Consider the following 16005-nt stretch of genomic DNA (forward strand, 5'->3'; position numbering starts at 1 on the left):
GATGAGGGATGGATGAGGGAGGGAGGGAGGGAGGGAGGGAGGGAGGGAGGGAGGGAGGGAGGGAGGGAGGGAGGGAGGGAGGGAGGGAGGGAGGGATGTTGAGGTTGAACTCACCTGAGTCCCCTTTACCTTCTGCCTCGATCTCTATGACTGGAAACACGTAACAAACGTTAGTGTGATCCAGCAAACAGTTAGATTACATTCTCTATGTGTGTGTGTGTGTGTGCGTAAGTGTGTGTTACTCACCTGTACACATGTCTGGGTCACTTGTCACATTACAGTTCTGATAATCATCCTGATCGGACACACACCCAGTATCATTGCCTATGAGAGAGAGTGAGGTTGTGAGTGTGTGCGTGTGTGCGTGTGTGTGTGCGTGTGTGTGAGTGTGTGAGTGTGTGTGTGTGGTGTGTGTGTGTGTGTGTGGTGTGTGTGTGTGTGTGTGTGTGTGTGTGTGTGTGTGTTGGTCCGATCCTGACACACTGAATAATTGAATCATCTGGTAAAGACCTGGAGAGTTTTCTTACCTGCAGCTAGGGATCTAATTTCTATTATGTGTGTGTGTGTGTGTGTGTGTGTGTGTGTGTGTGTGTGTGGTGTGTGTGGTGTCCTTTGTGGGCTTCATCAGGTGAGGGCAGTATAAAAGTACAGAGATCCTTTTTTAGAGGATATGTTGTTATTTTCACTAAAACCCTTAGAATAGAAGCTAAGACTTCCTCTTATGCGTATTTCATCTGTTATTTCTCACCATTCACGCAGACCCTCCAGACACAGCCAGTCAGGTTGAGGGTGGAGTCTCCAACGCACAGGTCACATGACTCAGCCTGGGCGCAGTCTATTGGAGGAGACAATTGTCAATCAATCAGCCACGGTAGAGTAACACACCCCCCTTAAGGGATGACCTCTGCTTTCAAGATCAAACCTCATACCAGGAGCGTCATTGAAGATTACTTGAACTTTTGTCACAAAAACCCTTTAGGCCCAGTTTGTTTTAAATCATTCAACAAACACAACCAATATTAGACACAGATAAAAGTCAAATCAAAATGCAGAAAAAAATGTGTTTAGCTGAGCTGATCTCTAGGCATGTTGGGAGCTACAGTCCCTCAGGTATGAGCATTGTCGACTAAACTACCAATGTTACATTTGCTGACACATTTAATGTACTTTCAGATGACAAGTCATGAAGAAGAGGAGGCAAGGGAAGGAGTCAAGGGAAGGAGGAAACACAACTGTAAAATGAAGTGTGGCCAAAAAGAAGAGAGGGGTCCAAGTTGAGTGTCAGAATGTCCATAGGGTGACAGACCACAAACATATTCGACACACGCCTACCTGAAGAGTCCGACTGACAGGAAGTGGCGCTCACCACTGCAAAGACCAGCAATGCTACACAGAGGGCCTTTAGCTCTAACCGTCGCATCTTGACCACTACAGACCAGTTCAGACCAGTACAAACCACAACAACCAGTTCAGACCAGTACAGACCAGTAGAGACAACAGACCAGTTCAGACCAGTACAGACCAGTAGAGACAACAGACTAGTCAGAGAAAAGAGAAAAAAAGTTGCTTCAGTTCCTCAGGTGGCTCCTAGTAGACGTCAACAGGGATCAGAAAATTCTAACGTTCTTCAAGGTTCTGGAAGGTTCTAGAGAGTTCCAAAAGGTTCCAAATGTAAGATGTAGTACTTTTCAGTTGGTTGTATATTGCTTCTCCTCGCAGAGGCCTCAAACCACACCAAAAAAATAAGAGATGGGTGTCTAGCTTTAGGAAAGAGCGGATGAGGTCGGAGAAAAGAGGTGCCTGCATTTGGGACAGGGAGAGACACAGGTGTAATTCAAGCCCTATTCTACCTGGTTACCTAGCAACCGCCATCCGCTTTGCCCCCAACCTGAAACACACACCACTGAGACAGTGACACCTGTTTACCTCAGAACACTGACACTCTGACACACACATGCACACACATAACATGCATTCAAGCGCGCACAAAGGTACACAAACAAACAAACAAACAAACAAACAAACAAACAAACAAACAAACAAAACAAACAAACACACACACACACACACACACACACACACACACACACACACACACACATTAACATTCCCGACACAGATACTACAGATACTGAACAGACAGACTAGGACACACGTACAGTGCGTTTTGTCAAATGCATATGTATTTGTGGAAATGTATGTGCTGTCAATTCCTATCTTTGCATAGATTTTTCGAACTGTATAATGAACATACTGATTGACACACACAGCACATTGCAATGAATAATGCTTTATGTCACCTTCACCTCATAAAACCCTCTCTACTACACACACCCTACACCCTCTCTACTACACACACCCTCTCTACTACACACACCCTACACCCTCTCTACTACACACACCCTACACCCTCTCTACTACACACACCTACACCCTCTCTACTACACACAGTGGCCTACACCCTTCTACTACACACACCCTCTCTACTACATACACCCTTTACACACACCCTACACCCTCTCTACTACACACACCCTACACCCTCTCTACTACACACACCCTACACCCTCACTACACACAGTATAAACTACACACCCCAGTACATACACCCTACACCCTCTCTACTACACACACCCTACACCCTCTACTACACACACCCTCACCCCCCTCTACTAGACACACCCAGACACCCTCTCTACTACACAACCCTAAACCCTGCTACACACACACCCTCTCTACTACACACACCCTCTCTACTAGGATACACCCTACACCCTCTACTACACACACGTACACCCTCTACTACACACACCCTCTCTACTACATACACCCTCTCTACTACACACACACCTTTGGGAAGCGTCATTGAAGATACACCCTCTCTACTCACACACCAATAAGACACACCCTCTAATACTAAACACACCCCTAACCCTCTCTACTACACACACCCTCTCTACTACATACACCCTCTCTACTACACACACCCTACACCCTCTCTACTACACACACCCTGTCTACTACAAACACCCTGGTTACCTACACACCCTACACCCTTTACACACACCCTCTCTACTACACACACCCTCTGAGACAGTACACCCTCTCTACTACAGACACCCTACACCCTCTCTACTACACACACCCTATGCTACTACACACACCCTCTCTACTACATACACCCTCTCTACTACACACAGGTACACCCTCTCTACTACACACACCCTCTCTACTACATACACCCTCTCTACTACACACACCCTACACCCTCTCTACTACACACACCCTCTCTACTACATACACCCTCTCTACTACACACACCCTACACCCTCTCTACTACACACACCCTCTCTACTACATACACCCTCTCTACTACACACACCCTACACCCTCTCTACTACACACACCTACACCCTCTCTACTACATACACCCTCTCTACTACACACACCCTACACCCTCTCTACTACACACACCCTCTCTACTACATACACCCTCTCTACTACACACACCCTACACCCTCTCTACTACACACACCCTCTCTACTACATACACCCTGTTCTACTACACACACTGGACACCCTCTCTACTACACACACCCTTCTAATACATACACCTGTAGTACTTTACACACACCCTACACCCTTCTACTACACACACCACTCTCTACTACATACACCCTCTCTACTACACACACCCTACACCCTGCTTTACTACACACACCCACACCCTCTCTACTACACACCCTACACCCTCTCTACTACACACACCCTACACCCTTCTACTACACACACCCTACACCCTCTCTACTACACACACCCTACACCTCTTTACTACACACACACCTACACCCTGACTACTACATACACCCTCTCTACTACACACACCCTACACCCTCTCTACTACACACACCCTCTCTACTACACACACCCTACACCCTCTCTACTACACACACCCTACACCCTCTCTACTACACACACCCTACACCCTCTCTACTACATACACCCTCTCTACTACACACACCCTACACCCTCTCTACTACACACACCCTACACCCTCTCTACTACACACACCCTACACCCTCTCTACTACACACCCTACCCTCTCTACTACACACACCCTACACCCTCTCTACTACATACACCCTCTCTACTACACACACACTACACCCTCTCTACTACATACACACACCCTCTCTACTACACACACACACCCTACACCCTACACCCTACACCCTACACCCTCTCTACTACACACACCCTCTCTACTACACACACCCCTACACCCTCTCTACTACACACACACACCCTCTCTACTACACACACCCTACACCCTCTCTACTACACACACCCTACACCCTCTCTACTACACACACCCTACACCCTCTCTACTACACACACCCTACACCCTCTCTACTACACACACACACCCTACACCACTCTCTACTACACACACTACACCCTCTCTACTACACACACACACCCTACACCCTACACCCTCTCTACTACACACACACACCCTCTCTACTACACACACCCTACACCCTCTACTACACACCTCACCCTCTCTACTACACACACCTACACCCTCTCTACTACACACACACCACCCTCTCTACTACACACACACACCCTCTCTACTACACACACCCTACACCCTCTCTACTACACACACCCTCTCTACTACACACACCCTACACACCCCTCTCTACTACACACACACACCCTCTACTACACACACACACCCTCTCTACACACACCCTACACCCTACTACACACCCTACACCCTCTACTACACACACACCCTCTCTACTACACACACACACCCTCTCTACTACACACACCCTACACCCTCTCTACTACACACACACACCCTCTCTACTACACACACACACCCTCTCTACTACACACACACACCCTCTCTACTACACACACACACCCTCTCTACTACACACACCCTACACCCTCTCTACTACACACACACCCTCTCTACTACACACCCTACACCCTCTCTACTACACACACCCTACACCCTCTCTACTACACACACACACCCCTCTACTACACACACACACACACCCTCTCTACTACACACACCCTACACCCTCTCTACTACACACACACCCTCTCTACTACACACACACACCCTCTCTACTACACACACCCTACACCCTCTCTACTACACACACACACCCTCTCTACTACACACACACACCCTCTCTACTACACACACCCTACACCCTCTCTACTACACACACACACCCTCTCTACTACACACCCTACACCCTCTCTACTACACACACCCTACACCCTCTACTACACACACACACCCTCTCTACTACACACACACACCCTCTCTACTACACACACCCTACACCCTCTCTACTACACACACACACCCTCTCTACTACACACACACACATCCTCTCTACTACACACACCCTACACCCTCTCTACTACACACACCCTACACCCTACACCCTACACCCTCTCTACTACACACACACACCCTACACCCTCTCTACTACACACACACACCCTACACCCTCTCTACTACACACACCCTACACCCTCTCTACTACATACACACCCTACACCCTCTCTACTACACACACCCTACACCCTCTCTACTACATACACACACCCTACACCCCTCTCTACTACACACACACACCCTCTCTACTACACACACCCCCTACACCCTCTCTACTACACACACACACCCTACACCCTCTCTACTACACACACACACACCCTACACCCTCTCTACTACACACACACCCTACACCCTCTCTACTACACACACACACCCTCTACTACACACACACACCCTACACCCTCTCTACTACACACACACACACCCTCTCTACTACACACACACCTACACCCTCTCTACTACACACACACACCCTACACCCTCTCTACTACACACACACACCCTCTCTACTACCACACACCCCTCTCTACTACACACACACCCTACACCCTCTCTACACACACACACCCTCACCCTCTCTACTACACACACCCTACACCCTCTCTACTACACACACACCCTACACCCTCTCTACTACACACACACACCCTACACCCTCTCTACTACACACACACACCCTACACCCTCTCTACTACACACACACACCCTACACCCTCTACTACACACACACACCCTACACCCTCTCTACTACACACACCCTACACCCTCTCTACTACACACACACACCCTACACCCTCTCTACTACACACACACACCCTACACCCTCTCTACTACACACACACCCTACACCCTCTCTACTACACACACACACCCCTACACCCTCTCTACTACACACACACACCCTACACCCTCTCTACTACACACACACACCCTACACCCTCTCTACTACACACACACACACCCTACACCCTCTCTACTACACACACACACCCTACACCCTCTCTACTACACACACACACCCTACACCCTCTCTACTACACACACACACCCTACACCCTCTCTACTACACACACACACCCTACACCTCTCTACACACACACACACCCTACACCCTCTCTACTACACACACACACACACCCTACACCCTCTCTACTACTACACACACACACCCTACACCCTCTCTACTACACACACACCCTACACCCTCTCTACACACACACACACCCCTACACCCTCTCTACTACACACACACACCCCCTACACCCTCTCTACTACATACACACACACCCTACACCCTCTCTACTACACACACACACCCTACACCCTCTACTACTACACACACACACCCTACACCCTCTCTACTACACCCTCTCACCCTCTCTACTACACACACACACCCTACACCCTCTCTACTACACACACACACCCTACACCCTCTCTACTACACACACACACCCTACACCCTCTCTACTACACACACACACCCTACACCCTCTCTACTACACACACACACCCTACACCCTCTCTACTACACACACACCCTACACCCTCTCTACTACACACACACACTACACCCTCTCTACTACACACACACACCCTACACCCTCTCTACTACACACACACACCCTACACCCTCTCTACTACACACACACACCCTACACCCTCTCTACTACATACACACACCCTACACCGTCTCTACTACACACACACACCCTCTCTACTACACACACACACACCCTACACCCTCTCTACTACACACACACACCCTACACCCTCTCTACTACATACACACACCCTACACCCTCTCTACTACACACACACCCTACACCCTCTCTACTACATACACACACCCTACACCCTCTCTACTACACACACACCCTCTCTACTACACACACACACCCTACACCCTCTCTACTACATACACACACCCTACACCCTCTCTACTACATACACACACCCTACACCCTCTCTACTACACACACACACCCTACACCCTCTCTACTACATACACACACCCTACACCCTCTCTACTACATACACACACCCTACACCCTCTCTACTACACACACACACCCTACACCCTCTCTACTACATACACACACCCTACACCCTCTCTACTACACACACACACCCTACACCCTCTCTACTACATACACACACCCTACACCCTCTCTACTACACACACACACCCTACACCCTCTCTACTACACACACACCCTACACCCTCTCTACTACACACACACACCCTACACCCTCTCTACTACACACACACCCTACACCCTCTCTACTACATACACACACCCTACACCCTCTCTACTACACACACACACACACCCTACACCCTCTCTACTACATACACACACCCTACACCCTCTCTACTACATACACACACCCTACACTCTCTCTACTACATACACACACCCTACACCCTCTCTACTACGCACACACACACCCTACACCCTCTCTTCTACATACACACACCCTACACCCTTTCTACTACATACACACACCCTACACCCTCTCTACTACATACACACACCCTACACCCTCTCTACTACATACACACACCCTACACCCGCTCTACTACATACACACACCCTACACCCTCTCTACTACACACACACACACACCCTACACCCTCTCTACTACACACACACACCCCTACACCCTCTCTACTACACACACACACCCTACACCCTCTCTACTACACACACACATCCTACACCCTCTCTACTACATACACACACCCTACACCCTCTCTACTACAGCCTGCTCTCCTCCTCCCTACACAACCCAGCCTGCTCTCCTCCTCCCTACACAACCCAGCCTGCTCTGCTCCTTCCTACACAACCCAGCCTGCTCTACTCCTCCCTACACAACCCAGCCTGATCTACTCCTCCATACACAACCCAGCCTGCTCTCCTCCTCCCTACACAACCCAGCCTGCTCTGCTCCTTCCTACACAACCCAGCCTGCTCTCCTCCTCCCTACACAACCCAGCCTGCTCTCCTCCTCCCTACACAACCCAGCCTGTTCTCCTCCTCCCAACACAACCCAGCCTGCGCTCCTCCTCCCTGCTCTCCTCCTCCCTACACAACCCAGCCTGTTCTCCTCCTCCCTGCTCTCCTCCTCCCTACACAACCCAGCCTGCTCTCCTCCTCCCTACACAACCCAGCCTGCTCTCCTCCTCCCTACACAACCCAGCCTGTTCTCCTCCTCCCAACACAACCCAGCCTGCTCTCCTCCTCCCTGCTCTCCTCCTCCCTACACAACCCAGCCTGTTCTCCTCCTCCCTGCTCTCCTCCTCCCTACACAACCCAGCCTGCTCTGCTCCACCCAACACAACCCAGCCTGCTCTGATCCTTCCTACACAACCCAGCCTGCTCTCCTCCTCCCTACACAACCCAGCCTGCTCTCCTCCTCCCTGCTCTCCTCCTCCCAACACAACCCAGCCTGCTCTCCTCCTCCCTACACAACCCAGCCTGCTCTACTCCTCCCTACACAACCCAGCCTGCTCTCCTCCTCCCTACACAACCCAGCCTGCTCTCCTCCTCCCTACACAACCCAGCCTGCTCTCCTCCTCCCTACACAACCCAGCCTGCTCTACTCCTCCCTACACAACCCAGCCTGCTCTCCTCCTCTCTGCTTCTGCTCTACATCATCGCCCTCCTCTCACACAAAACACACATGGATTTGTGCTGCAGAGTCAAAGTGTGTGTGTGTGTGTGTGTGTGTGTGTGTGTGTGTGTGTGTGTGTGTGTGTGTGTGTGTGTGTGTGTGTGTGTGTGTGTGTGTGTGTGTGTGTGTGTGTGTGTGTGTGTGTGTGTGTGTTCGGGGGAAGGACAGTGTGTGTGTGTATGTGTTAAGGGGAAGGGCAGTGTGTGTGTGTGTTAGATAACCGAGGAAAATCCGCAGTCACGGCACCACGAGCCGGAGCTTCTTGTTAACAGCTCATAAACGCCACCTGAGGGCAGCCAGTCGGTAATGAATAGATACGTCTCTTCTCCACAGTATCTTACTGGTAAATACACTATAAAAACAACAGTTACCTTCTTCTGTCTAAAAGCTCATCAGGTGTAACAGGGGTAGTGAACAGGGGTGGTTCAGTCTTCCTCTGTCTAAAAGCCCATCAGGTGTAACAGGGGTAGTGTAACAGGGGTAGTGTAACAGGGGTAGTGAACAGGGGTAGTGAACAGGGGTGGTCCAGTCTTCTGTCTCTCAGGTGTAACAGGGGTAAACAGGGGTGGTCCAGTCTTCCAAAGCCCATCAGGTGTAACAGGGGTAGTGAACAGGGGTGGTCCAGTCTTCCTCTGTCTAAAAGCCCATCAGGTGTAACAGGGGTAGTGAACAGGGGTGGTCCAGTCTTCCTCTGTCTAAAAGCCCATCAGGTGTAACAGGGGTAGTGAACAGGGGTGGTCCAGTCTTCCTCTGTCTAAAAGCCCATCAGGTGTAACAGGGGTAGTGAACAGGGGTGGTCCAGTCTTCCTCTGTCTAAAAGCCCATCAGGTGTAACAGGGGTAGTGAACAGGGGTGGTCCAGTCTTCCTCTGTCTAAAAGCCCATCAGGTGTAACAGGGGTAGTGAACAGGGGTGGTCCAGTCTTCCTCTGTCTAAAAGCCCATCAGGTGTAACAGGGGTAGTGTAACAGGAGTGGTCCAGTCTTCCTCTGTCTAAAAGCCCATCAGGTGTAACAGGGGTAGTGTAACAGGAGTGGTTCAGCGAACCACATTCACTGGATTTGTAGGTTAATCTTGCCAGAAACCTGAATACTTGTGTTAGCTCCCCTAGTTGTTGCCTAGGCTTTAGCTCAGTGGGTTATAGGTCTACTGTGATTTAGCACTTCATCCAATTATTGTTTTGTCCAAATGAATAAATAAAAACAAAGAGGGAGATGAATGAGGCAGCGTTTACTGACTTCTCCCTCTTCTCCCTCTTCTCCCTCTTCTCTCTCTTCTCCCTCTTCTCCCTCTTCTCCCTCTTCTCTCTCTTCTCTCTCTTCTCCCTCTTCTCCCTCTTCTCCCTCTTCTCCCTCTTCTCCCTCTTCTCCCTCTTCTCCCTCTTCTCCCTCTTCTCCCTCTTCTCTCTCTTCTCCCTCTTCTCCCTCTTCTCCCTCTTCTCCCTCTTCTCCCTCTTCTCCCTCTTCTCCTCTTCTCTCTCTTCTCCCTCTTCTCCCTCTTCTCCCTCTTCTCCCTCTTCTCTCTCTTCTCTCTCTTCTCCCTCTTCTCCCTCTTCTCTTCTCTCTTCTCTCTTCTCTCTCCCTCTTCTCCCTCTTCTCCCTCTTCTCTCTTCTCTCTCTCCCTCTTCTCCCTCCCTCTTCTCTTCTCTCTCTCTTCTCCCTCTTCTCCCTCTTCTCCCTCTTCTCCCTTCTCCCTCTCTCCTCTTCTCCCTCTTCTCCCTCTTCTCCCTTCTCTCTCTTCTCTCTTCTCCCTCTTCTCCCTCTTCTCCTCTTCTCCCTCTTCTCCCTCTTCTCCCTCTTCTCCCTCTTCTCCCTCTTCTCTCTCTTCTCCCTCTTCTCCCTCTTCTCCCTCTTCTCTCTTCTCTCTTCTCCCTCTTCTCCCTCTTCTCTCTCTTCTCCTCTCTTCTCTCCTCTTCTTCTCTTCTCTCCTCTCCTCTCTTCTCCCTCTTCTCTCTCTTCTCCCTCTTCTCTCGCTCTTCTCCCTCTTCTCTCTCTTCTCCCTCTTCTCCCTCTTCTCCTCTTCTCCCTCTTCTCCCTCTTCTCCCTCTTCTCCCTCTTCTCTCTCTTCTTCTCTCTCTTCTCCCTCTTCTCTCTCTTCTCTCTCTTCTCCTCTTCTCCCTTCTCCCTCTTCCCTCTTCTCCCTCTAACAGTTTTCTTTATCTAATCTCTCCCCCTCTTCTCCCTCTTCTCCCTCTTCTCCCTCTCTCCCTCTCTCCCTCTTCTCTCCTTCTCCCTCTCCCTCTTCTCCCTCTAACAGTTTTTCTTTATCTAATTCTCCCTCTTCTCCCTCTTCTCCCTCTTCTCCCTCTTCTCCTTCTCCCTCTTCTCTTTTCTCTTTCCCTCTTCTCTCCCTCTCTCCTCTTCTCCCTCTTCTCCTCTTCTCCTCTCTTCTCTCTCTCCCTCTCTCCTCTTCTCCCTCTTCTCCCTCTTCTCTCTCTTCTCTCTTCTCCCTCTTCTCCCTCTTCTCCCTCTTCTCCCTCTAACAGTTTTTCTTTATCTAATTATCCCTCTTCTCCCTCTTCTCCCTCTTCTCTCTCTTCTCTCTCTTCTCTCTCTTCTCCCTCTTCTCCCTCTAACACTTTTTCTTTATCTAATTCTCCCTCTTCTCCCTCTTCTCCCCCTTCTCCCTCTTCTCTCTTCTCCCTCTTCTCCCTCTTCTCCCTCTTCTCCCTCTTCTCTCTCTTCTCCCTCTTCTCCCTCTTCTCCCTCTTCTCTCTCTTCTCTCTCTTCTCCCTCTAACAGTTTTTCTTTATCTAATTCTCCCTCTTCTCCCTCTTCTCCCTCTTCTCCCTCTAACACTTTTTCTTTATCTAATTCTCCCTCTTCTCCCTCTAACAGTTTTTCCCGGTAATGTGTAAATGACATAATGCTTTGTGAGGTATCGATCTTTTCTCTCCCAAAGAGAACCGGAAGTCAGTTTCCTTATATGGTTCTATGGCAACAACAGGACGAAGGTCTCCCTCTATGCGTAGTGCCGTGGCCTGTGCGTAACCACGGAGATACATTGCAGCAACCACTGCAGCCCACGCAAGCTGTGTTTTATTATCCGGGGAAACAGAGAATCCTCTCTACTACCTACAGAGCCTTCAGAAACTACTCAGACCCCTTTGACTTTTTACACATTGTGTTACATTACAGCCTTATTCTAAAATGGATTCAAATAAAACAATTCCCTCTGTAATCTACACACAATACCCCATAATGACAAAGCAAAAACAGGTTTATAGACATTAAAAAAAAACTGAAATATGACAATTACATGACATCACTGCCAAAGATGCCTCAGACTACAGATCATCTGATATCCTACATCCTTAACCGATCAATAACCTATCATCTGATATCCTACATCCTTAACCAATCAATAATATATCATCTGATATCCTACATCCTTAACCGATCAATAATCTATCATCTGATATCCTACATCCTTAACCGATCAATAATCTATCATCTGATATCCTACATCCTTAACCGATCAATAATCTATCATCTGATATCCTACATCCTTAACCGATCAATAATATATCATCTGATATCCTACATCCTTAACCGATCAATAATCTATCATCTGATATCCTACATCCTTAACGATCAATAATCTATCATCTGATATCCTACATCCTTAACGATCAATAATCTATCATCTGATATCCTACATCCTTAACCGATCAATAATATATCATCTGATATCCTACATCCTTAACCGATCAATAATCTATCATCTGATATCCTACATCCTTAACCGATCAATAATCTATCATCTGATATCCTACATCCTTAACCGATCAATAATCTATCATCTGATATCCTACATCCTTAACCAATCAATAATATATCATCTGATATCCTACATCCTTAACCGATCAATAATCTATCATCTGATATCCTACATCCTTAACCGATCAATAATCTATCATCTGATATCCTACATCCTTAACCGATCAATAATCTATCATCTGATATCCTACATCCTTAACCGATCAATAATATATCATCTGATATCCTACATCCTTAACCGATCAATAATCTATCATCTGATATCCTACATCCTTAACCGATCAATAATCTATCATCTGATATCCTACATCCTTAACCGATCAATAATCTATCATCTGATATCCTACATCCTTAACCAATCAATAATATATCATCTGATATCCTACATCCTTAACCGATCAATAATCTATCATCTGATATCCTACATCCTTAACCGATCAATAATCTATCATCTGATATCCTACATCCTTAACCAATCAATAATATATCATCTGATATCCTACATCCTTAACCGATCAATAATCTATCATCTGATATCCTACATCCTTAACCGATCAATAATATATCATCTGATATCCTACATCCTTAACCGATCAATAATATATCATCTGATATCCTACATCCTTAACCGATCAATAATCTATCATCTGATATCCTACATCCTTAACCGATCAATAATATATCATCTGATATCCTACATCCTTAACCGATCAATAATCTATCATCTGATATCCTACATCCTTAACCGATCAATAATCTATCATCTGATATCCTACATCCTTATCCTACATCCTTAACCGATCAATAATCTATCATCTGATATCCTACATCCTTATCCTACATCCTTAACCGATCATTAATCTATCATCTGATATCCTACATCCTTAACCGATCAATAATCTATCATCTGATATCCTACATCCTTAACCGATCAATAATCTATCATCTGATATCCTACATCCTTAACCAATCAATAATCTATGATCTGATATCCTACATCCTTAACCAATCAATAATCTATCATCTGATATCCTACATCCTTATCCTACATCCTTAACCGATCAATAATATATCATCTGATATCCTACATCCATAACCGATCAATAATCTATGATCTGATATCCTACATCCTTAACCGATCAATAACCTATCATCTGATATTCTACATCCTTAACCGATCAATAATCTATCATCTGATATCCTACATCCTTAACCGATCAATAATCTATCATCTGATATCCTACATCCTTAACCGATCAATAATATATCATCTGATATCCTACATCCTTAACCGATCAATAACCTATCATCTGATATCCTACATCCTTAACCGATCAATAATCTATCATCTGATATCCTACATCCTTAACGGATCAATAATCTATCTTCTGATATCCTACATCCTTAACCGATCAGCTGATCATGATTTAAAATAGATAAATGACCCTATTATTCTAACAGTAATATTTCATATCATGATTTCATATCTTTCAAAAACCCTGGACATTGTAGGACTATATATATATATATATATATATGCTAGCCTACTCACTTTTTTATCAAATAATAATGCATGATTCATCCGAGACAAACGGTGCTTAGCCAGTGACTCAGCTTGGGACTGAAGGGTCTATGTAGCCAGTGACTCAGCTTGGGACTGAAGGCCTCAGCTTGGGACTGAAGGGTCTATGTAGCTAGTGACTCAGCTTGGGACTGAAGGCCTCAGCTTGGGACTGAAGGGTCTATGTAGCCAGTGACTCAGCTTGGGACTGAAGGCCTCAGCTTGGGACTGAAGGGTCTATGTAGCTAGTGACTCAGCCTGGGACTGAAGGGTCTATGTAGCTAGCGACTCACCTTGGGACTGAAAGGTCTATGTAGCCAGTGACTCAGCTTGGGACTGAAGGCCTCACCTTGGGACTGAAGGGTCTATGTAGCCAGTGACTCACCTTGGGACTGAAGGCCTCAGCTTGGGACTGAAGGGTCTATGTAGCCAGGGACTCACCTTGGGACTGAAGGCCTCACCTTGGGACTGAAGGGTCTATGTAGCCAGTGACTCACCTTGGGACTGAAGGGTCTATGTAGCCAGTGACTCACCTTGGGACTGAAGGGTCTATGTAGCCAGTGACTCAGCTTGGGACTGAAGGCCTCACCTTGGGACTGAAGGGTCTATGTAGCCAGTGACTCAGCTTGGGACTGAAGGGTCTATGTAGCCAGTGACTCAGCTTGGGACTGAAGGGTCTATGTAGCCAGTGACTCAGCTTGGGACTGAAGGGTCTATGTAGCCAGTGACTCAGCTTGGGACTGAAGGGTCTATGTAGCCAGTGACTCAGCTTGGGACTGAAGGGTCTATGTAGCCAGTGACTCAGCTTGGGACTGAAGGGTCTATGTAGCCAGTGACTCAGCTTGGGACTGAAGGGTCTATGTAGCCAGTGACTCAGCTTGGGACTGAAGGGTCTATGTAGCCAGTGACTCAGCTTGGGACTGAAGGGTCTATGTAGCCAGTGACTCACCTTGGGACTGAAGGGTCTATGTAGCCAGTGACTCAGCTTGGGACTGAAGGGTCTATGTAGCCAGTGACTCAGCTTGGGACTGAAGGGTCTATGTAGCCAGTGACTCAGCTTGGGACTGAAGGGTCTATGTAGCCAGTGACTCAGCTTGGGACTGAAGGGTCTATGTAGCCAGTGACTCAGCTTGGGACTGAAGGGTCTATGTAGCCAGTGACTCAGCTTGGGACTGAAGGGTCTATGTAGCCAGTGACTCACCTTGGGACTGAAGGGTCTATGTAGCCAGTGACTCAGCTTGGGACTGAAGGGTCTATGTAGCCAGTGACTCAGCTTGGGACTGAAGGGTCTATGTAGCCAGTGACTCAGCTTGGGACTGAAGGGTCTATGTAGCCAGTGACTCAGCTTGGGACTGAAGGGTCTATGTAGCCAGTGACTCAGCTTGGGACTGAAGGGTCTATGTAGCCAGTGACTCAGCTTGGGACTGAAGGGTCTATGTAGCCAGTGACTCAGCTTGGGACTGAAGGGTCTATGTAGCCAGTGACTCAGCTTGGGACTGAAGGGTCTATGTAGCCAGTGACTCAGCTTGGGACTGAAGGGTCTATGTAGCCAGTG

General features: G+C 47.8%; 1 protein-coding gene across 1 annotated transcript in view; it reads right to left on the reverse strand.

Annotated features, from left to right (window-relative positions):
- The window catches only part of LOC127909619 (CD164 sialomucin-like 2 protein), a 5544-nt gene extending 3520 nt beyond the window's left edge, over positions 1-2024 (reverse strand). Inside the window, exons 1-4 of the mRNA XM_052471772.1 lie at positions 1333-2024; positions 749-835; positions 247-324; positions 115-150 (exon numbers count right to left, since the gene is read on the reverse strand). Of these exons, the coding sequence (XP_052327732.1) occupies positions 115-150; positions 247-324; positions 749-835; positions 1333-1420 (289 nt within the window). The 5' untranslated portion in view covers positions 1421-2024. The remainder of the gene's footprint in view (positions 1-114; positions 151-246; positions 325-748; positions 836-1332) is intronic.
- Between the last annotated feature and the right edge of the window lie 13981 nt (positions 2025-16005).

This window comes from Oncorhynchus keta, chromosome 19 (assembly GCF_023373465.1).
Source record: "Oncorhynchus keta strain PuntledgeMale-10-30-2019 chromosome 19, Oket_V2, whole genome shotgun sequence".
Taxonomy (NCBI): domain Eukaryota; kingdom Metazoa; phylum Chordata; class Actinopteri; order Salmoniformes; family Salmonidae; genus Oncorhynchus; species Oncorhynchus keta.